At 32.6% G+C, this 21,586-nt stretch overlaps 4 protein-coding genes across 4 annotated transcripts; 3 read left to right on the plus strand and 1 right to left on the minus strand.

Annotated features, from left to right (window-relative positions):
* Positions 1 to 239: 239 nt before the first annotated feature.
* LOC145621142 (chloroplast protein FOR GROWTH AND FERTILITY 2-like) lies at positions 240 to 4,146 on the minus strand. Its single transcript, XM_081675872.1, has 2 exons — positions 3,658 to 4,146; positions 240 to 1,180 (listed from the first exon to the last, which is right to left on the minus strand). Exons 1-2 carry the CDS (start codon positions 3,958 to 3,960, stop codon positions 353 to 355), a joined length of 1,131 nt encoding a protein of 376 aa, XP_081531998.1. The 5' UTR covers positions 3,961 to 4,146; the 3' UTR covers positions 240 to 352.
* Positions 4,147 to 5,821: 1,675 nt separating this feature from the next.
* Positions 5,822 to 6,157, plus strand: LOC145620132 (S-protein homolog 6-like). The gene has a single exon (XM_081674776.1). The coding sequence runs from the start codon at positions 5,822 to 5,824 to the stop codon at positions 6,155 to 6,157; it is 336 nt and encodes a 111-aa protein (XP_081530902.1).
* Positions 6,158 to 8,149: 1,992 nt separating this feature from the next.
* Positions 8,150 to 11,582, plus strand: LOC145619181 (glycerate dehydrogenase HPR, peroxisomal-like). The gene is made up of 13 exons (XM_081673812.1): positions 8,150 to 8,416; positions 8,521 to 8,604; positions 8,724 to 8,864; positions 9,300 to 9,421; positions 9,523 to 9,604; positions 9,858 to 9,930; positions 10,145 to 10,236; positions 10,370 to 10,444; positions 10,538 to 10,645; positions 10,734 to 10,811; positions 10,914 to 10,958; positions 11,184 to 11,298; positions 11,385 to 11,582. Exons 1-13 carry the CDS (start codon positions 8,294 to 8,296, stop codon positions 11,405 to 11,407), a joined length of 1,161 nt encoding a protein of 386 aa, XP_081529938.1. The 5' UTR covers positions 8,150 to 8,293; the 3' UTR covers positions 11,408 to 11,582.
* A 1,676-nt stretch (positions 11,583 to 13,258) lies between these two features.
* On the plus strand, positions 13,259 to 15,480 carry LOC145619218 (SKP1-like protein 1A). Its single transcript, XM_081673863.1, has 2 exons — positions 13,259 to 13,660; positions 15,011 to 15,480. The coding sequence occupies exons 1-2, from the start codon at positions 13,337 to 13,339 to the stop codon at positions 15,182 to 15,184; spliced, it is 498 nt and encodes a 165-aa protein (XP_081529989.1). The 5' UTR covers positions 13,259 to 13,336; the 3' UTR covers positions 15,185 to 15,480.
* The last annotated feature ends 6,106 nt before the right edge of the window (positions 15,481 to 21,586 follow it).

Consider the following 21,586-nt stretch of genomic DNA (forward strand, 5'->3'; position numbering starts at 1 on the left):
AAAAAATGCTTAAAATCGGATATGAAGTACATTTATGCAATCATGCCCACAGGCTACAATTGCACACCTGCACCTGCAAATGTAACCTCCTTCAAACTTGATCCTAAATCATTAGGCGGTAATTGTAAAACAGGCATACTAATATAATATTCAATCGAAAACTGTTACAGTCGATTATCTCGTATTAAAAAGTGTTACCTATAGTTTCTGCATACAGAAAACAACATAAGAAACAAAAATAATGAACATAATTTCTTCAGAAAATCAATTTGCTCACTCCAAAATCCTTCCTAATGCTCAGCGAGGAAAAATAACCTACAATCCGATATCTTGATATCATGTAAGAAACTAATTAATACAAACTAAACCCGAAAAATTGACTAATAATGATGGCTAATCCAAGGCCAATAGCTACTAGAGAAGCAGCCCAAGTGAGCTTCTCTGTTATTCTAGGAACTCTATCTTTCAATGCCTCACTACACGACCCAATGAATACGGTATAACCTCCCATTGCAACAACAGTCCCAACCAAGAACATGCCTAAAAATGCTGCCCCTGCAACCCTCGAGGGCAATGCAAGAGCTGGAAGAACCATCATTAGTGCATCAGGCTGAAGTCCATGAACAATCCCCGTAGCGAAGGTTGCAAAACCAATCTTTTTCTTCTTCCCAACAAGAGGGGTTTCAACAGTATCTAAGACACCAACATCGCATTCCCCATTTTCTAAGGCAACACAAGGGGTAGGGACTTCCGAAGCTTCCTTAATACCCATGGCACCGATAATAAGAAGAGTTACACCAACTACTCTAGTGCCCCAAGTTCGAATTATTTCAATGTGGAGACGATCTTTCAGTAGAAGAAAGAGTAAGCCAAAAATTAATTGCCCAGCATCATGGCCACACCCCCAAAGGGCCCCTACAGCTGCACTTTCCATTTTAGTGCGGCCAATTGACAGAGGAGCTAAAGCAGCAAGGTGGTCAGGTCCTGATAATGTGTGCAAACAACCAGCAAAGAAACCAGTCCATGCACTACTCAGTACTTCAGTGCGAAGGAAGCCTCTTGCAACAGCACCCCCAGGCGAGGCAGTTTGTAAGCTTGCGAATGCTGGTAGTGTACGGACTGGGTTTATGATGGTCATTGCAAGAGCAGAAAGCAGAATAATTTTGGCAGCAGTGACGACCTGAAATGAGATCCAAGGACACTAGTATAAAGATAGCTTCAAACTTCAGTAGCATGAACAGCCAATAAAGTAGGATACTGACTATCCAGTATCCACCATCTATGACAGTGACAAAAGCATGCTATTAGATGCGTAATCAAAAATAAAGTTGTGCAGGAGAACACGTCTTTCCACTGCATAAAGATGCTATCACACAATCTAATACAGGGCTCATCAGATAACGCCATTTCTTTGCAGAGCAGGATAACCAGAGACAATTGGAAATGATTATGAAGCTACAAAAGTGTCATAATTTCAATATTCCCAGTTTCATTAATGTCAATCCTAATTTCTTCAAAACTATTCTACCATTTTCATCCACTAAATTGGTTTGAAAATGAAGTTAAAAGAAGAAAATTAAATCTAGCTAGTTCCCTCCTCCAACACATCGAAAGGGGAAAGGTGAGAAGCCCAATCACCACTCGTGCACTACCGAAATGGGTTCGTCACTTTTTTCACATACACCGGGGATTTCTATCTCTAATCTGACTTATGGTGATGAATCACCAGTCTCAAATGAGATCCAACGCATCAGGGCAACAGGTGAAGAGCCATGACAGATCATTGCTCAATGACATGTTTCTAGCAGAACAAGTAACTAAGCAAGATCATGTTCAAGGTCAAAATAATGTTCAGGAATGTCAAAAGTATTTTTTAAAACAATTTTGTTTGACTCCATTCAATTATACTTTGTCCTCCCTCCGTTCCCTTAATAAAGCAACAATTACCATTTTAGGAAGTTTCAAAAAGATTGCAACATTTCCTTATTTGGGCATGCTTTTTCTATCTCTTTCCTCATCACATAGGTCTCTACTTCTATGTCTCTCTATCTCTCTCCTCATCACATAGGTCTCTACTTCTATGTCTCTCTATCTCTCTCCTCATCTAAAATCTGTGCTATACCCCCATGTTGCAATATTAGGGGAACGGAGAAAGTATTAATTTAGATACATCAGGTCAATGCAAAGGAAATGAATGCAATTCAATACAATACTCATAAAATCATGTTTATAACGCATCTATAAAGATGCATTTGACATGTTTTGCAAATCATGGGAAAGGGTGAAGTCTCATGGCTACATAACATCAAAATGCAAGATGTGCCAATTAAAAAAGCATAGAGATTACAATGACATTTGCACTTTCTCGGTTCAGTAAGGAAGTGCTTCATTCAACGTTTTTTTTTTCACAGAAATAATGAGTTCAGTTTAGATAAACTGAACAAACAAGTTCCAAACACGGAAATAAGCTCTACAAATAAATAAGTTAGATTTAAAAAAAAAAAAAAAAAAAAAAAAAAAAAAAAAAAAAAAAAAAAAAAGATGAAGTACTTTGAAGTTTATAAGTCTGTTTTAGTTAGATATTACCTTTCTAAACAGAGATTCTTACCCACAAATGGAATCTCTACTTAGAAACCAACGAAGAGCAACTAATATTGATAGTAACTCCAGATAAAGTGAAAAGAATATGCTGATAAGCAAACTATTGCACTAAAGAACGATGGACAAGTCCCTCTCAATTGAAATACAGTCCTGAAACAACAAAATTTTTTTTCGAAGAATCTAATATTTCCACAAACCCTATCATCGAATTCATTAAAGTCCAATGATCTTATAAGTTATCAACAAAACATATTTCATTCCTGAGGCTAGGAAGTAGGAACACAAAAACTTAGTAGCTGATGCTGCTTAACGAGAGTGAGAAGAAATTATCTATCTAAGCTACACTCAGGAATGCCAAGCTTCTGCGCCACAACCCCAGTCTGCAATTACAAACAATACATCCACGCCATACGAAAGAGTTACACAAGCTTAGGCATCACATTACACTGCCTGTAGGCAAAGGCTACTACAACATAATCTGTAATCAGGTTTTTCTCTATAATGATTTCTTTTTATCTAATTCCAACATCAGCTAACTTATACTACTCCCTTCATCTGGGGATTCTTATCACATTGTCTAACCCGTTGTAAAACTCGTAATTAAGGATATGGCATGATTGTATGAATAATCCCTTCATAATTATTGCACCATTATACCTCCCTCACAATCACTATTAATCTAATCTTAAACTATAACTACTTCGACAAAGATAACAACCCTTTTCCGAACATCACAAAATAGTACTCCGTACATGGAACCATTATTTCCTAAAATATAGACATAAACCTTGCTTCTAAATTTAAAACACTCCAAATGATACAATTCCCCAGGTAAAAAGCCGCACATGATGATCATTAACCACAAAACACCTTTAAAACACAGTTATAAACATCTGAGCTCGCGTATAATAAAACAATTGCCAATATTCTACTTAATTATCAGGATCTAATCGAATTTTGGGGAAATTCTATTCAATAATCCAGAAAACAAAAATTCAATTAAAACAAGAAACAAAATTCGCAGAATTGGCAACAACAATTGTCAGTTTATCATACCTTTTGCAATTTTGGATTAGAATGTGACGGATGAGAGACAATACGGGTCTCCGACGAAGACCCATTTGAATTAAACGGGTCAAAAGATGAATTGAATGATGGGGTTGAAATCGAAAAGCAAGATGCACGCAACTGTAATCGGCAACGCTTCAAAGGAAACGAGTTGACTCGGAACGACTCAGTGGTTGGTGGTAACAAAACACCGAGTTTGCGGGGGTCAACACGGCCGAGTTGGGGGAGAGAAGGGTAAGATTTAAGGTTTAATTTGGTGGGAATTGGTGAAGAGCAGATTAATCTCTCCATATTTGGGGTGATTTTCTCTCTCTTCCACCAAATTTGATAAAGGTGAGAAATGAGAGAAGAAAGAGATGGAATTGGTGGAAGAGAGAGAAGAAGGGTGGTGGAGAAGAAAATGGAAGTGGGGTGAGGTGGTGATGGTGGATTTGTTCAAGATAAAGTTTCTTTTTCGGCTTCCATTCCCTACCTACTAATCTACTATGCGTCTAGCCTACTTTCCGTTGTTTTTTTTTAAACTCGTATTTTAGAGGGTTTTAGAGGTGGAAAACTGGTCGTTCGGTTTAAGCTTGAATCTTATCATGTTCAAGTAGAGAGACTAGTGAGGTTAAAGTCTATTCGGTTATATGGAAAATTAGCTTGTGGGAAACTAATCTATTTTAATGATTTTGATTGAGTATATTAGAGTCATGTTAATATAATTTGAATTCTAATCAGATATTTTGGAGTGGTTTCCAGTCAATTTCATTTATTTAGGCTTAGTCACAATTAATGTAGAAAACAAATCAATTTCAACTACTTTGTACATTTGATAAGTACAATTAAGTGTGTTTCAATGGTGTGTGTTGCTATATAATTCTTAATATCTTCACTTATATAATGAATTTCTTTAAACAAGCTTGTTATAATGCACACTCTTAACCTAAATTTCCCCTTATACGAAATTATATTAACATGTTTATTTTAAGTAATTACTTCTTATTATTGTAGTTGTGATTAAACATTTCTGTTTTTTGAATACAGTTATACTTCGTAATTAAACATATATTGCCTTTATTGGCCATAAAATTGATCTTTCTTAAGCTATATGCCTATATAAAAGCCTATACATGGTGTAGATATAAAAACATATACGCATTATTCAAAGCATAATCTTCGTAAAAGGCTAAAAGAAATGAAAATAAAAAAATTAGTTTCTCTACAATATTTCTGGGTGCACGGTGCACCCATGAGTTATTTGCTCTCCTTTTGATGATTGTTATTCATTTAATCATCAAATGAAAAGCAAAACCTAACATCGGGTTGGTTTGGTGCACGGTGCACCCGGGTGTATATAACAATTTCAACCTTACCCTTTAAATTCTAAGTTCACTAAAAATCGAAAGAGGATAAGAGTTCAATTAGAATCCTGTTTACCCCAAATTATAAAATAAAAAAAATAAAATGAAATAAAATAATATAAAATAAAAAAGGAATAAGTTGGTTAACTTCAAATAAAAAAAAAAAAAAAAAAAAAGCATCCCCAACAAATAAAAAAAACAAAAATTATTCCTTTTCATCATCCAATTCACCCCAAAACGTTAAAATGGTGGTATGTAGTATTATTTGACTAATTTCTAATTTCTAATTCCACCCACAATGTGTTATGCTAGTGGCCAAAAATTAGCCACAAAAAGCAACTTTGGGCCTTACCCTTTAAAGATCACGAAAAATTAAACCTATTAATTAACAACTTGATCAAAAAATGCTTAGCTACACGTTTTTACACTACTTTACGAAGACTTCGTATACTAATTAAGTTTGTTGGCTCCTGGCTTGAGCAGATCATCCATTATATTATTAGATTGATAAAGATTATCTTAAGCCAACCTACCCTATAAATAAACTCAATTAAAATAAACCCTTTGAAATCAAACCATATGTTTTTTGGCACAAACTGTACAAGCTAAATAATCTAGTTCCCTTAATTTGAGGGTAGTCCATGTTTAATTAGCATGCATACCTGACTATATAAACAAATGAATAATCGACAAAATCATAATTAATTAAGTTGGAAAATAATAAAAGAGCAAAAATGGGTTACATTTCTTACATGGTGAGTTTATTAGTGTGTGTAGGATTCCTACAAATGAATTTTGCGCCAACAATAATGGCACAAATTGAATTGAACGGCTACACAGTTCACATACTCAACGCATTGCCAGGTCCAATGACATTACGTTGTCAATCCAAGAATAATGATATGGGTGTGCATGTTTTGGAGAAAGGACAAACTTATGAGTGGCATTTTCATGTCAATTTGATGGATTCAACACTATACTTTTGCCACTTCTATTGGAAAGATAAAAACATTAGATTTGATGTTTTTAGGACTGCTCACGAAGGTACATGTAATTCGCAATGCTTCTGGGAGGCTAAAGAAGATGGGTTCTATTTTCATTGCGACAACCGTACTTATACGCAATTGCATACTTGGACTAGCTAAGCAACATGCCTCTTTGTTTCTCTTGTAACATTGCTTCATATGCCTACCTCTGCAAAAATAAATAAATCGGGGATGACAATGAAGATGATTTTTGTTTTTTCAATAGTTTGATTTTGGCAATTTTGGCATTGAGTATTTCCCATATGATTGCTATGTGATTGGCCTATTATAAATAAATAAATAAAGATTTATGCAATGCTTCGAAAGTTGTATTAGTTGAAATATATCTTTCATTTTATTATGTTTCTATTTGTATTACTTGAACAAATATACAAATTGAAATGTTTATTTTAGTACATGTATATGTATATTTCACATGCAAAGTAATGTTGGCAATTCTTCTGCTTCAAGGCCTTCAACTAGCCATACACTTCTTAAGTTGGCAAATGTAAAATAATGCTAAATGGGCCCGGCAAATATTTCCACATGAGGAGTGTTGAGCCCATCATCATACATACATCATCTTTAACCTTTATCGATGCATTTTATTGTTAGTTTGTTACCTTGCACGATCTAAGTTCACGTGCCACCGTGTGGTGCTTAATTCTAAGGGGTTGTTCACATTTACTTAATTTCAGTTCAGTTCAGTTCAGTTCAGCTCCAATCAGTTCAGTTCAATTCAGTTTAGTTCCAATCAGTTCAGTTCAGTTCAGCTCTTAATTTCCCTCTCACATAAAATATTCATTTCAGTTCAGTTCAGTTCAGTTCCAATCAGTTCAGTTCATTTCAGTTCAGCTTCAATCAGTTCAGTTCAGTTCAGTTCAGCTCAGTTCAGTAAATATGAACAGGCCCTAAATATACTAATTTTAATATGTATTGTTTTGTCAAGTTGTATCGTGCCTTATCAAATTATCATACTTCTCTTAAATAAAGACAGCCAAATCGACATACAATAGTGTTTTCTTAATTGTTGGGCTATGCTTTTTTTGTGCTATGACAAGTGTGGTTCCTTGGCCCAGCCCAACCCAATTCCATATCTACCTCCAATGGGCAATGGCATATAGAGCACAGATGAATGCATGATCATGGGTCAGGTTGCGCTTTTGCTGATAAAAGTTCCTTTGTCAAAACACTTAAATAGTTGTAGTGTGTTTATTAAGTTCAAGGCTACTATATTTCTATGACATAAGATACTTTCAAACCCTAAATCTGTCTCAAAGTGGAAATTACATTTATTTCAAATCAATGATTTACCCCTAACAAACAAAAAGATGAGAAAATAGAAAGATGGAAGTATAATCTTATACTTCTTATCTAATATTGTATTTAAATGTTTTCAAGAAATAAGTAGTGTAAGATTTATTGATACTTCGTAAATTAAAATGCGAACGTAATAATTAATTTCATGCTCTGGGTAATAATTTTAACTAGTTTCGTTAATTAAATTCTTGAGAGGTGATATTCAAACATTGAGATCAAATTTCGTGCTCTAGTCTACATCATTAGGGTCTGTTCTCATATGTTGAAATTCAGTTCAGTTCAACTCCTAATTTCCTTCTCTTATAAAATATTCATTTCAGTTCAGTTCGGTTCAGCTCAGCTGAGTTCAATAAATGAGAACAGGCCCTTAGTCCTTGCGATTCTCTCAACACACCAAAAGAAAATGAATTTATAATACTAGTACATTAAAGTGGTATTTCACTCTTCCTCAAAAAAAAAAAAAAAAAAAAAAAAAAAAAAAATAATAATAATAAAAAAAATAAAATAAAAATAAAAATAAAGGTATTCACTCTGAATTTTCCTAACTAATTGGAGAGGGCCCTCAAGAACCTCTCAAGCAATCAAGAACTCAATGCATTAGATCAAAAACTAAAGGCCACAATCTCATTATCTTTCCCACTAAATGAAAGGCCCTTATAAAACTCCAATTACTACAAAGCAAATCCACTTTATCCAAACATCACAAACAATGCCCACATACATCCAATCCCATCATATTACTCTAAACCCTTCAAAGATAACTCCTCTATCAACCATTGATCACAAAGATGTGATCTTTTTCAGTTGATGTGAGTGTACATACAATTCTTACTGTGGGTTGCACCACAGCATGCCCATTTCCCAAGTATAAAAACTTGAAGAATAAAACTTTGTACACCAAGTGTTTGTTGAATTACCTGAACCAAAATTATCATCATGGCAAAACCAGTTTCAATTGAAGTTTACAATCCTAGTGGAAAATACAGAGTTGTTAGCACTAAATCTATGCCTGGCACTCGTTGGATCAATCTCTTAGTTGAACAAGATTGTCGAGTGGAGGTTTTTTTTTATTTTAGTGTTTTTCACTCACTTCATTTTTGGGATTTTATAATTTAATGTGTTAATTGTAATCTGGGTTTTTTTTTTTTTTTTTTTCAATTTAGATTTGTACCCAGAACAAAACTATATTATCTGTTGATGATATAATTGCTTTGATTGGAGACAAGTGTGATGGGGTAATTGGCCAGGTAAAATTATAATGGTTTTTTCATTCTAATTTTAATTTGGGTGAATGGTGAATTGGTAAATTTTATTTGAAAATTGTTATAAATGGCTTTTTTTTGTTGAATTGTTTATGTTATTACAGTTGACTGAAGATTGGGGAGAGACATTGTTCTCTGCATTGAGCAAAGCAGGTGGAAAAGCATTCAGTAACATGGCTGTTGGTTATAACAATGTTGATGTTAATGCTGCTACTAAGTATGGTGTTGCTGTTGGTAACACTCCTGTAAGATTTTGACTTTACTAACTTTTTTTAAATCTGAATTTGCACTGTAGCAAGTGACAAATTAAATTGCTAGTTCACTGAATTATATATGTTGACAAAATGACAACTATCCTAAGTAGCTAATCACAATTTATTTCATGCACATGAAAGTATCGGGGATGGTGGTCTGGTCTAGTGTGTGCGTGTTTCTGACACGCACACGTAGACCAGGGGCACCGTGCAAGGTTCAAGAATGATTTCGCGTATGTTTAATTGAGCTATTGGATGAATGCATCTATTAGCTTTTGATCACCAAATTCATATACATCTGATTATTTTGAGATGATGGTTTTTGTAATTTATAGACGGCTTTCAGTGGATACACTTTTGTTGTTGTCAATATTAATTGAGTTATTGGAACAAGAAACTCTTTTATTGTATTATCGCCTTCTGTAGGGAGTTCTTACCGAGACTACAGCAGAGTTAGCGGCTTCACTATCCTTGGCAGCTGCCCGAAGGATAGTTGAAGCAGATGAGTTCATGAGGGCTGGTCTGTATGAAGGATGGCTTCCTCATTTGTAAGGGCTCTCTTAATTATAGTCCCATACTCCATTTTTAAATTCATTCTATGTAAATGAATTCTTTTAATGGACCTAACACTACACATTTCTCATCACAGGTTTGTTGGAAACTTGCTCAAGGGGCAGACTGTTGGTGTCATTGGAGCTGGTCGTATTGGGTCTGCTTATGCTAGAATGATGGTAACATGCATTTTAAATTGGTGTTCTAATGTTAATTAATACGTACTCATGATTTTCAGCTCATGCTAGTTGAAAAAGTATGTAAAAGTATACCTTAAAGAAGTCTTTTAGAATTCTGCAGGCTTGAGTTAACATGTATAAGCAATAAACCCAACGAGAATCTGCATTCTTTTGCAGTTGCATACTTGCTATACTGCTATTGGTAATTTCTCTGATCAACTAACCACACACAGTGATACTATTCCACTCTCAGGTTGAGGGATTCAAAATGAACCTGATATATTATGATCTGTACCAATCAACTCGACTGGAGAAGTTTGTTACTGGTATACTCAGATACTCCTTAAGTCCCAATATATTAGACCACATTTCTAATTATTGAGTTACAACTTTATCTTTCCCGTGATTCATATTTGAATAACTCAACAAACATGTTGAAGATATAATTATTTTTAGGAGGGAGGAAGGGTTGGCAACAATTACGTGGTGAACTATATTTCTGAATTTTATGTGATATTTTCTGTGTTGATTTTCCTCTAGCTTATGGTGAATTCCTGAAAGCCAATGGTGAGCAACCTGTCACTTGGAAAAGAGCAGCGAGTATGGATGAAGTGCTTCAACAGGCTGATTTGGTGAGGTTCCTACCAAGCTCCAACCAATCATTTTCAAGCATGATTTATTATTTTCTTATTCCTTTTCTCTGAAATAAGAAGTAATCAGTTTTGTGCATAGTGCCGTAGTGGTAAATGATTGAATGTTTTGCAGATAAGTCTACATCCTATACTGGATAAAACAACTTACCATCTTGTCAACAAAGAGAGGCTCTCAATGATGAAAAAGGTAATTCAGTGGATTGTTCTCGGATAATTTCTACTTAGATTACTGCAAGTTTGTGACAAATGTTGCTTAAACCTGTATAACTTTCAACAACAGGAAGCGATTCTCATTAACTGCAGTAGGGGTCCTGTTATTGATGAAGTGGCTCTTGTTGAACATTTGAAGGCAAACCCCATGTTTCGAGTTGGTCTTGATGTCTTTGAGGTATCCAAACATAACTTTCTTACATTTCAGAGTCCAGGTCATGCTTGTTGCACACCACATAGATTCATATTAGCACTTCCTTGTGTAGGATGAGCCATTCATGAAACCTGGCCTTGCTGACATGAAGAACGCTGTTGTGGTGCCACACATAGCTTCTGCTTCCAAGGTACTGATATTTACACCATCTAATTACAAGAAGTTCTGATGCTTAAGTCCTTCATCGACTCTTTCTAATTCAATTTTGTGCATTTACTTTTCTCTCATGCAGTGGACTCGTGAAGGAATGGCGACACTGTCAGCTCTTAATGTCCTGGTACATTTATCAGCTTGACCTGTATTCTATATGGATTATCTGAAAAATAGTCTTCTGCTTTACATTATTGGACAGTTTGGCTGTACATCTGCCAAAACTATGTGAAAGGCTTACAATGCCCTTGCAATTTCCTGCCTTTCACACCTCAGTAAATGCAGATGAGTAACTATATACCTGCTAGAGATATACCAGAGTATAACTTCTAAATCTATATCTGCATTTCAGGGAAAAATCAAAGGATACCCAGCGTGGGCTGACCCCAACCGCGTTGAGCCATTCTTGAATGAGAATGCTCCACCCCCGGCAGCTTGCCCGAGCATTGTCAATGCTAAAGCTCTAAGTACTATTCACTTTAGTAAACTTTGTGCACTATCTATATGCATCACTTAGCGCTTTATATTAACTGTAATTGCAATTATTGTGCAGGTTTACCTGTTTCAAAGCTGTAGAAATTGAAGCATGGCATCGAATAGAGTTTTGCTGTATTAAGCTTGTGCTTTGAAAATGAAACACTTTTTAGAGGGAGCTTGATGGATATATATGTACCTTATATAGTGGAGTACACAATTAACTGACAATGTGTCTATTCTTGTTCATATATCTATCCTTATTCGCATTCGATCATCTACTGCTAGAAGATACAGAGTATTGATCATCCTAAATGTTCTTGGTTTCATTACATTGATCATCTAGTATCAATAGCTTGAATTATTTATGCTCTTTATGTTTTTAATCGAACTTATTTTCCTTGATTTTTTTTTTAAAAATAAAAAAATAGGAAACTTATTTTTCTTATTCATAGTCTTGTGATCACTGAAAAATGTCTCACTACGCGGACTGATAACACTTGTTAGTAGAATATAAAACTAAATATTTTAAATAAATGAAATAAATTTAGATTAAAATAATAAGTCAAATAAAAATGAATAAATTTAATTTAAAAAATAAATAAATTCAAATTAAAATAATACGGAGTAAGTCAAATAAAAATGAATAAATTTAATAATATAATTTCAAACAATTTTTTTTTTTGAAAGAATTTCAAACAAAATTAGATTAACCTAATAGAGACTTAGCCTTTTCCGATGTAGTTAGACTTTTAGATTCTACTAGTGTTCCTTAATATGGAGTACGGAGTAATGTGATTGAAAAGTAGGAATATGGTATTAATTGGGGGGTGGGGACTTGGGGTTGATCATTTCCCTATGTCGGAGTAGAAATTGGAAATTTATTAAGTACTCGTATGGATTATGGTTTTACAGTTTTAGGTACCTATAAAGTATTGCAATTTGCGAAGAACTTGATTTGGGAAGACGAATTGAAATGGTTATTGGAAATTGATGTTCGTGCATTAGCTAACAAAAAAAGCAATAAGGATACGGTCATACGGATTAGCCACAGTAGCTAATAAAGGAATTAAGGAAGTGATTTATAATTTTATATCATAAATTTGCCAAAATATGTTGCATATAACTTGGTCTAGGTAGGAAATGTATTGGACATTTTGATTTCATTAGAGCATAGCAAAACAGGGCCTAAGGAAGAGAACTCTGTAAATTGTCCGAATTGATTGTTACATTTGTGAACGCAAACCTTTTATCAACTAAGCCAATTATCAATCATGTTATAAATATGAAAATAAATGTATATAACTGCAAATCACAAGAACTAAACACAAGAAGGAAAAAACGCCATAAATACTAATCACAAGATTTATTTACACCACGTGATTGCTTGCATGACTTCTTAGGGTCTGTTCTCATACGTTTATTTTCAGTTTAGCTCCTAATTTCCTTCTCTTATATAATATTCAGTTCAGTTCAGCTCAGTTTAGCTCAGTTCAGTCAACGAGAACAGGCCCTTAATACTTCGTATTATGTATTGAGTAGTACTATAAACTATAAAGCACCAACATTGGTCAAAATGTTCTATATAAATAGTGCAAAATCAATTATGAGCATTTATTTAAGAGGAAGGGAGTGTTTTTTCAATTAACAAGTTGTTGCTACTTTGTAACCCTGGCTTGCTATAGTTATCTACTTCTTAATTTTACAATTAACATTAAAATACTCCGTATTAATCTAAATTGTACTCCGTACAATACTACAAGCATTAATTTTGTCATAAATTCCTAAATTTATACTTATTCCGTACCTTTTTTCTTTACAGGAAAAAAAAAGGCAATTAAAAAGTCACAACATACGGAGCATGAGAAATGAGAATGGACCCCTAGGGCTCACAACCAACTCTATAAATAACCCCTCAAAATCCATTAACATACTCACCATCACTTTCTCTCTCCTCATTTTGGATCTGCAAGGGTTTTCTCTGCCGCTTCATTTTCTCTCTCCTCAAAAAAACCTTCATCTTCCTCTTCAATGGCTGCCACTTCTAAGAAGGTCATCCTCAAATCCTCCGACAACGAGCAATTCGAAGTCGAAGAGATTGTCGCCTTGGAATCTCAGACAATCAAGCATATGATCGAAGATGATTGCGCCGACAACGCGATTCCTCTTCCTAATGTTACTGGTAAGATCCTTTCCAAGGTGATTGAGTACTGTAAGAAGCATGTTGATGCTGCTGCTTCTAAAGCTTCTGCTGAAGATCGATCTTCTACTAATTCTACTGCTGATGATGAACTTAAGAGCTGGGATGCTGAGTTTGTTAAAGTTGACCAGAATACCCTTTTTGATCTCATTTTGGTATATTCTTCTTTTTCTCTCTCCTCATTTCTCTCCAGATTTTAGATCTTGCTTTTATTTAGTGTTTGTGCTTCTGTTTAATTTGTTGGCTGTTCAATTTTCCGATTGTGCTGTTTTTGTGGTTTTTTTAGATCTATATCTGTGTTCATTTGGCTTAGAATGCGATTATTTTTTGGGGATTTTGCTGGATTATGGTCGTCAATTGATTGTTTTAATTGTTGAACTAAATTGTTTTGGGGATTATTTGGTTTTGAAGTTTAACTTCAATTTCTCGTTTCTTTAAGATATTAAAATGAAATTTGATGTTCGAGCACAAAATCATAAATGATACATTGATTTCATGTTGATGTCTTATGAAGTTGTTTTGGACATTTAGGATTAGAAGTTGTATAGTTATGGCAGACCTGTTGGTTGATTTTGATTAGGTTAATTTTGCTGCGATGCCCTGTGCTGAAGTTGATATTAAGTTCCACTTATATGTGCTTGCTAAGTGCTAGGAAGCACTTACACTTCTATGAATTCAGTTTGCATACCCCAACCATTTCCGGGCTTCTTAAATCCCCATTGTTTTTGCAAACCTCGGTCGTTTCCAGCATTGATTTGGGAACCCCCAGCTGTTTCCGAGTTTTTAAAACCCCTTTGATTTGGGAACCCCCAGCCGTTTCCGTGTATTTGAAACCCCATTGATTTGAGAACCCCCAGCCATTTCCGGGTTTTTTAAACCCCATTGATTTGAGAACCCCCAGCCATTTCCGGGTTTTTTAAACCCCACTGATTTGCCAACACCCAACCTCTAAACCCCATTGATTTGCCAACCCCCAAACATGTCCTTGAAACCCCATTGATTTGCAAACCCCGTTGATTAGAGGTTTTTCCATCATCAAAATGTTTTTTCCCAATACTATTTTCTGTCCTACATAGTTTTCTTTTTGTTTATTTGATAGTATAGTTTGTCCATGTTTATTTGCATATTGGATAACTTGAAGTATGGATTGTCAGCAATTTGTCTTATTTTCAAGTTGTTAGCATGATGGTTTCTGTTTTTCTGATAATATAATTGCATGATCGATCTTAGCCCTGTATATATTAGTTCGTCCATCTTTTTGATCGAGTTTTATATTGCTCTGCTTCCTTATAGTAGCTTTGTTTGTCCATTTCATGCCAGTAGAAATTCACTGTAACCATTAAAATTTTAATGGCATGCTAAGTTGGGGCAATCTTTGATTGAATGCTTTTATGATACTCTACTGCTTACTTTCGGGTCTGAAATTTTTTCGTTACTCTTTATGTGTTGTTTCTCTGATTTGGCAATCTCAATTCTGATTTTTGGTGTCTTTATGCTTGGTTTAGGCTGCTAACTACCTGAACATCAAGAGTCTGCTGGACTTGACCTGCCAAACTGTGGCCGACATGATCAAAGGCAAGACTCCTGAGGAGATCAGGAAGACCTTCAACATCAAGAACGACTTCACCCCAGAGGAGGAAGAGGAGGTTAGGAGGGAGAACCAGTGGGCCTTTGAATGAACTTCATGGATGGGAGCTGCACATCTCACCTAAAAATGTCTATAGAATAGGAGTCTGTTGATATCAAGAGTCGCCCTTCTGTTTTGGTCAAAAACTCTCTAGAAACTAATTTTAAACCTGGTCTGTCCATTCGGCTCATCAGCGGTACTTGTTTTTGTGCTATTTACAATGGAAGTGAAGCATAACTTGTGTAAGTTTTTGCTATCGTTATCTTAAACATTCGTAGTGTAAGCACAATTTCTGATGGTATGAAATTATTCTGCTGATAATGGACATCATTATTATGTGTCTGAAAATGTGCAATATCTATGTTGAGAAATTAAGGTTCTCATCATGTTGACGCGCTTCCATTGTTGGTAAAACGTAGTACAACGAGATGGCTAGCGGGGCCTTGGGATCATTTCATAGTATATGGTTGATTAATTATTTAAACCATAGTTTAGTGTCTGATAAGGTGAGAGCCGATTTTTCTCTCAATCCCAAAGTATCACTCACTTTGTCCCAAGTCTATCTTCAAAATCACACCCGTTGTGGATATAAAAATCCTGAAGTAAAAGGAAAAGCCAAGTAAATCCAATCAAATTGCTTAAAAAAATAAAAAAAAAACAAATCACCAAATTGTACTTATTTAAGTTGATTGTAATTATTTAATAATATTGATCCATATGACTCGCAGTCTCAGCACTCTGGTACGCAGTGTGATGGTTGCCAAGAATGCTAGCAGTAGAAATCAAGTGACGTTGCCAATTAACAAGCTCCTTATATATTGTTGAAAAAGGTTAATTTGGCTATCAATCGTAAACGTTAGGCAATTTCTTTCAGATACCAAATATTGTTGGTAAGCCTTAAACTCTTCCTTTTCTTTCATTAACATTGTGTACTTCTCTTCGAGTCTTTATCTTCCTCATTCACCTTAATTTCTTGTCTTTCGTCGGATCATTTTTTTTGAATTCCTCTAGTATTGTGTTTTCCTTGTTTCGTGCACTTGCTTCCTCAAGCTTGTCCGTAAGCGTCTGATTTCCATCCTCCCATATCATCTTCTCCATTGAAAGTTGTCTTGTAAGCGTCTGTTTCTCCCTCTTCTCCGTTGTCAGTTTTTTCGTAAGCGACTGTATCTGCCCTTTGGGCCTGCTGTAGTTGCCACCTTTAGTTTTGAATTTCTTTCCTACAAACATGTATGATAAATTGAAAATTAGGAGACACTAGAGAATATGAGAGATCTAAGTATAAGGTGGATTGAAGCTTAAAATTCCATCTAATACTCCCTCCATTCCCAAAAGAATGACCCTTTTGGGTTGATTTCGCCTGTATTAAGAAAATAAAAAAGATAGTAGTAAAAATACATTGAAAAGTGAAATTCACATGGGGTTTGCAAAAAAATAGAGAGATAAATTAATAAAAGTATATGGAAAAACAAAATTTACATATGCTATTTTTTATTTAAAATTTTTACACCCTTTAAAACCTAGATCGAGGTGAGTATTACTATATTAGGATGTATGTACTACTCCGTATGTAGTACAAAGTATATACTTCGTGTAATCAATTACATAATACTAAAAGCGAATCTGACATGACACTTGTCATGTTCTGATTAAAAATTTTCCCGCCACTTTTTTCTTTCCCTTTTTTTTTTCCCTTTTTGTACAAAATCTTCATTAATATCAATTTATATAACCTATAATATTTAATCTTCAATTTGGCAATTATATTTGAAATATATTCTATATGCATATTTTTTATAATTATTTATAATTGGTATTTTTCTATAATAAACAAACATATAAGGTAATATATTAAATTAGAATAATGTACTAATCCCGTACTTCGTATTATTCTACAATGTATTTTTTCTTTGAAAGTTTTTTTTTTTTTGCTCCAACCAGGATTAGACACTTTAGCTTTTACTATAAATTTTTTGATTTATTAATAATAATAACACTACAATTCAATAACTATAAACATAAATATAAAACAAAAATTAAAAAACCTTAGGGATTGTTTGGCATTGTTTTTTGTTTTCAGTTTTCAGTTTTTTTGAAAACAAAAAACCAAAAACAGGAAACAAGAAAAAAGTGTTTCCACTTTTCTGTTGTCAGTTTTCAAAATTATCATAATTTTAATAAATTTGACTAATTTTTATTCATTTTATGACTTATATTATATGATTGTAAAAAACAAAAAACCAAAAAACAGAAAACCACAATGATGCCAAACGAACCCTAATTATTAATTGTCATAAAAGTTAAGTCAATTAAATTTATATTAAACATTTTTCCAGTTATAGTATGCTATAAAATATTGTGCCCGTCAAAACATGCCAACAAAATTGGGAAATATGGGGTATATAATTACATTGCACGGGTTATAATTAACATAAATTTTATTCTCATATAAAACAGTATAACCATTAAATTTGAGTGTTTTTTTTTTTTTAATGTTTAATAATCAATAACTTTTGATAACAATATAATATTAATTCAAGTTAATTTTTTTTTTTGAAAAGAAATTCAAGTATTTGTTTTAATTTTATTTTTTTGTATATATATATATATATATATATATATATATATATATATATATATATATATATATATATATATATATATATATATATATATATATATATATATATATATATATATATATATATATATATATATATATATATATATATATGTGTGTTTATGTTATATTAACATTGTAATTCATAATTTGATTAAGTAAAACCGTGCATTGCACGGGACCTTAAACTAGTATAATCAATTACATAATACTAAAAGCGAATCTGACATGACACTTGTCATGTTCTGATTAAAAATTTTCCCGCCACTTTTTTCTTTCCCTTTTTTTTTTCCCTTTTTGTACAAAATCTTCATTAATATCAATTTATATAACCTATAATATTTAATCTTCAATTTGGCAATTATATTTGAAATATATTCTATATGCATATTTTTTATAATTATTTATAATTGGTATTTTTCTATAATAAACAAACATATAAGGTAATATATTAAATTAGAATAATGTACTAATCCCGTACTTCGTATTATTCTACAATGTATTTTTTCTTTGAAAGTTTTTTTTTTTTGCTCCAACCAGGATTAGACACTTTAGCTTTTACTATAAATTTTTTGATTTATTAATAATAATAACACTACAATTCAATAACTATAAACATAAATATAAAACAAAAATTAAAAAACCTTAGGGATTGTTTGGCATTGTTTTTTGTTTTCAGTTTTCAGTTTTTTTGAAAACAAAAAACCAAAAACAGGAAACAAGAAAAAGGTGTTTCCACTTTTCTGTTGTCAGTTTTCAAAATTATCATAATTTTAATAAATTTGACTAATTTTTATTCATTTTATGACTTATATTATATGATTGTAAAAAACAAAAAACCAAAAAACAGAAAACCACAATGATGCCAAACGAACCCTAATTATTAATTGTCATAAAAGTTAAGTCAATTAAATTTATATTAAACATTTTTCCAGTTATAGTATGCTATAAAATATTGTGCCCGTCAAAACATGCCAACAAAATTGGGAAATATGGGGTATATAATTACATTGCACGGGTTATAATTAACATAAATTTTATTCTCATATAAAACAGTATAACCATTAAATTTGAGTGTTTTTTTTTTTTAATGTTTAATAATCAATAACTTTTGATAACAATATAATATTAATTCAAGTTAATTTTTTTTTTTGAAAAGAAATTCAAGTATTTGTTTTAATTTTTTTTTTTTGTATATATATATATATATATATATATATATATATATATATATATATATATATATATATATATATATATATATATATATATATATATATATATATGTTTATGTTATATTAACATTGTAATTCATAATTTGATTAAGTAAAACCGTGCATTGCACGGGACCTTAAACTAGTATAACTATATAACCCTTATTCTTTGTATTGTAATAATATAATCTTATTCGAATTTTAAATTTTTTTCCTTTTTTATAAAATAAATACGAATTAATTGGTAACACAATATTGAAATTCCTGATTTTAAGGCAAACACATTCGTTTATTTTTTTTTTCTTTTCAATATTGTCATTCTGAGATTGTATATTAATATTATGTTTGATTGTTTATGTTGTGCGTTTATACATCGACAAAATATTGTGCGTCGTCCAATATGACGTTCATATTATGTCTTTTTTTTTTTTTTTTTTTTTTTGGGTTAAGATCCATATTTCCTCCATTCTATTAATATTGCAACAATGGACTTTTTGCACTATTCATCACTCTTGTTTGACCATATAATATGATTTTTACGTTAAACAAAATATAGTCATGTGGGATTTTGTTAGATTCGTCTCATAAAATACTTTCACAATACCAACTTTTTATAATTTTTACTTTTATAGAATTACAGATATTTAGCATATAAAATATGCTTTGGGATGCGTAATTTTCTCCTTGTTGCAATATTAATAGAACGGAGGAAGTATTATGCTTTATAATTGGAATTACAACTTATAAATCCAACATTTTCGAGTACACAAATTTTTGTCTATTAAAAAAATAATACATAAATTCTTATATGTCATGTGGCCAAGCCAACCATCATAGGATTTACTGTTTGAGTGTTATAGGGGTTATCCTATCAATGTTTAAGGGTTACTCTATTAGAGAGTTATTCAATCAGTGTTGAAGGGGTTACTCGATTAGTGTTTTAAGGATTATTTCACAAGCGGTCACATGGTACGATTAGTCGTATACAAGATACGCTGAAAGTATGATGATTTCACCCATAAAAATAAAATAAATCAAAGTATCTTCAGAAAATGAAACATAGCTAGCTTTTAATTTATGTGCATTTTTGCGTAATGGTCTTGTCTACAACCTTTTTTGTGTCGATCACTTTTTTCTTAAACTACATACAATCATTATTCGTTAACATTTACACCATTAAAGCCAGGGTGTTTGCTCCTTCGTCCCCACACGTCTTGCCATCATCTATACTTCTATGCTATTGTCTCATCTTTAAATTAATTGCCTTTTCAATCATCAAATTTTGCTATCCTTTATTCTTACTTTCTTATGCTTACTTGATATACATTTAAGTGATTTAACATATGGACTAATCGCGTATATCAGATACTTTACCACCGGCATTCATACCTATTTATTCCCCGTAATATAAATAGTATTAACACTTTTGATTTCATACCAGATAAGCTTTGTTTAAAAAATTATACTCCGTATATCTTAACATTCTGGTACGATTTTATTTTAATGTTGACTTCTACTTTTATCAACGAAAGAAGAACTCTTACGGATGAAGAAGCGAATTTCATTGAAATTTATATTTTCAAATAGTCTTACTCGTATTTTATTACAAGTATGTTCTAGTAAAAAGTCGATGTCAATTCCTACAAGCAACAAGAAAGCTATGGAATTAGAAATGGATTTAAGTAGAAGAATATGAAAAGAGAAAGTTTGGGAAGTTTAGTTCCATAATTCGACTTCAATTTGTTACAATTTTATGATTTTGTGCAGCACGCATCCTCGGACTTGGACTAACCAGAAATTAAAAACTTAAGATTGACATAATAATTCTTCTTCCTATAATATAAGTTCATTTTTTCTAATACCTACGGAGTATATTTGGCTAATTCACATGTGAAATCAAAGAAAGAAAATCATTCTTTTTGAGAGAAGAACAAATAGTGTATACGGCATTAAAGTAACAGAAAACGTAACTCACCCCCAAAATAGGAAAGGTTGTGCATTTATCATATTTTTTGCTCATTTTTCATCTTTAGTGGCAAGTATCAAGCTAAGACTATCAACATACATTACGCTACTACACTACTATTATTGAGAGTGGAGATTCTTTATCCTTCCCGCTTCTCCGATCCTCTCCCTCCTTCTCATCCACTTTTAAAGGGTTTTGCTTGCTAGCCCGAGTTACATTACAAAAAGGAAAAGGTAAGATAGAGCCTTACTTTACCTAGCCTACAAAAATACGAGTATTGTATTTTATTCTGTTACTTCCGCGTAAACTAAATTTTTTAATGGAGAAAAAAATTAAAGCACCATTATGATTGGTCTAATCAACCAATAATTTACACATATAACTTTAGGTATGAACACTCAAGATTCTTAAAATTTATTTCATGTAACACCGCCTTATAATCTGATTTGGTGCGTCAATTTTCCAACACACCAAGCATCTTTTTATCACTTGATCAATCACTTTTACCATATGCTTTAAATTTTTATGAAATACTTTATTTAAAGAGAATATGATAAATGTTCTCTTTTCATTTACGTACACACCTGAAAATAATTAGGAATAGTGTTAAAAGTGTGCCCTCCACACGCCAAAGACACTAGCTTATATATACCCCTT

Source organism: Chenopodium album, chromosome 27, assembly GCF_948465745.1.
Source record: "Chenopodium album chromosome 27, dcCheAlbu1.1, whole genome shotgun sequence".
In the NCBI taxonomy this organism is placed as follows: domain Eukaryota; kingdom Viridiplantae; phylum Streptophyta; class Magnoliopsida; order Caryophyllales; family Amaranthaceae; genus Chenopodium; species Chenopodium album.

What these genes read in the sequence shown, in the direction of transcription:
- LOC145621142 (XM_081675872.1), bottom strand. Translation starts at nt 3,960, where the DNA reads ATGGAGAGATTAATCTGCTCTTCACCAATTCCCACCAAATTAAACCTT. An exon ending in CTAATCCAAAATTGCAAAAG is followed by an intron (nt 1,181 to 3,657) that starts GTATGATAAACT and finishes ATCTCATTTCAG; the next exon opens with GTCGTCACTGCTGCCAAAAT.
- LOC145620132 (XM_081674776.1), top strand. Translation starts at nt 5,822, where the DNA reads ATGGCACAAATTGAATTGAACGGCTACACAGTTCACATACTCAACGCA.
- LOC145619181 (XM_081673812.1), top strand. Translation starts at nt 8,294, where the DNA reads ATGGCAAAACCAGTTTCAATTGAAGTTTACAATCCTAGTGGAAAATAC. An exon ending in TTGGTCTTGATGTCTTTGAG is followed by an intron (nt 10,646 to 10,733) that starts GTATCCAAACAT and finishes TTCCTTGTGTAG; the next exon opens with GATGAGCCATTCATGAAACC. An exon ending in ACATAGCTTCTGCTTCCAAG is followed by an intron (nt 10,812 to 10,913) that starts GTACTGATATTT and finishes TCTCTCATGCAG; the next exon opens with TGGACTCGTGAAGGAATGGC.
- LOC145619218 (XM_081673863.1), top strand. Translation starts at nt 13,337, where the DNA reads ATGGCTGCCACTTCTAAGAAGGTCATCCTCAAATCCTCCGACAACGAG. An exon ending in CCCTTTTTGATCTCATTTTG is followed by an intron (nt 13,661 to 15,010) that starts GTATATTCTTCT and finishes TGCTTGGTTTAG; the next exon opens with GCTGCTAACTACCTGAACAT.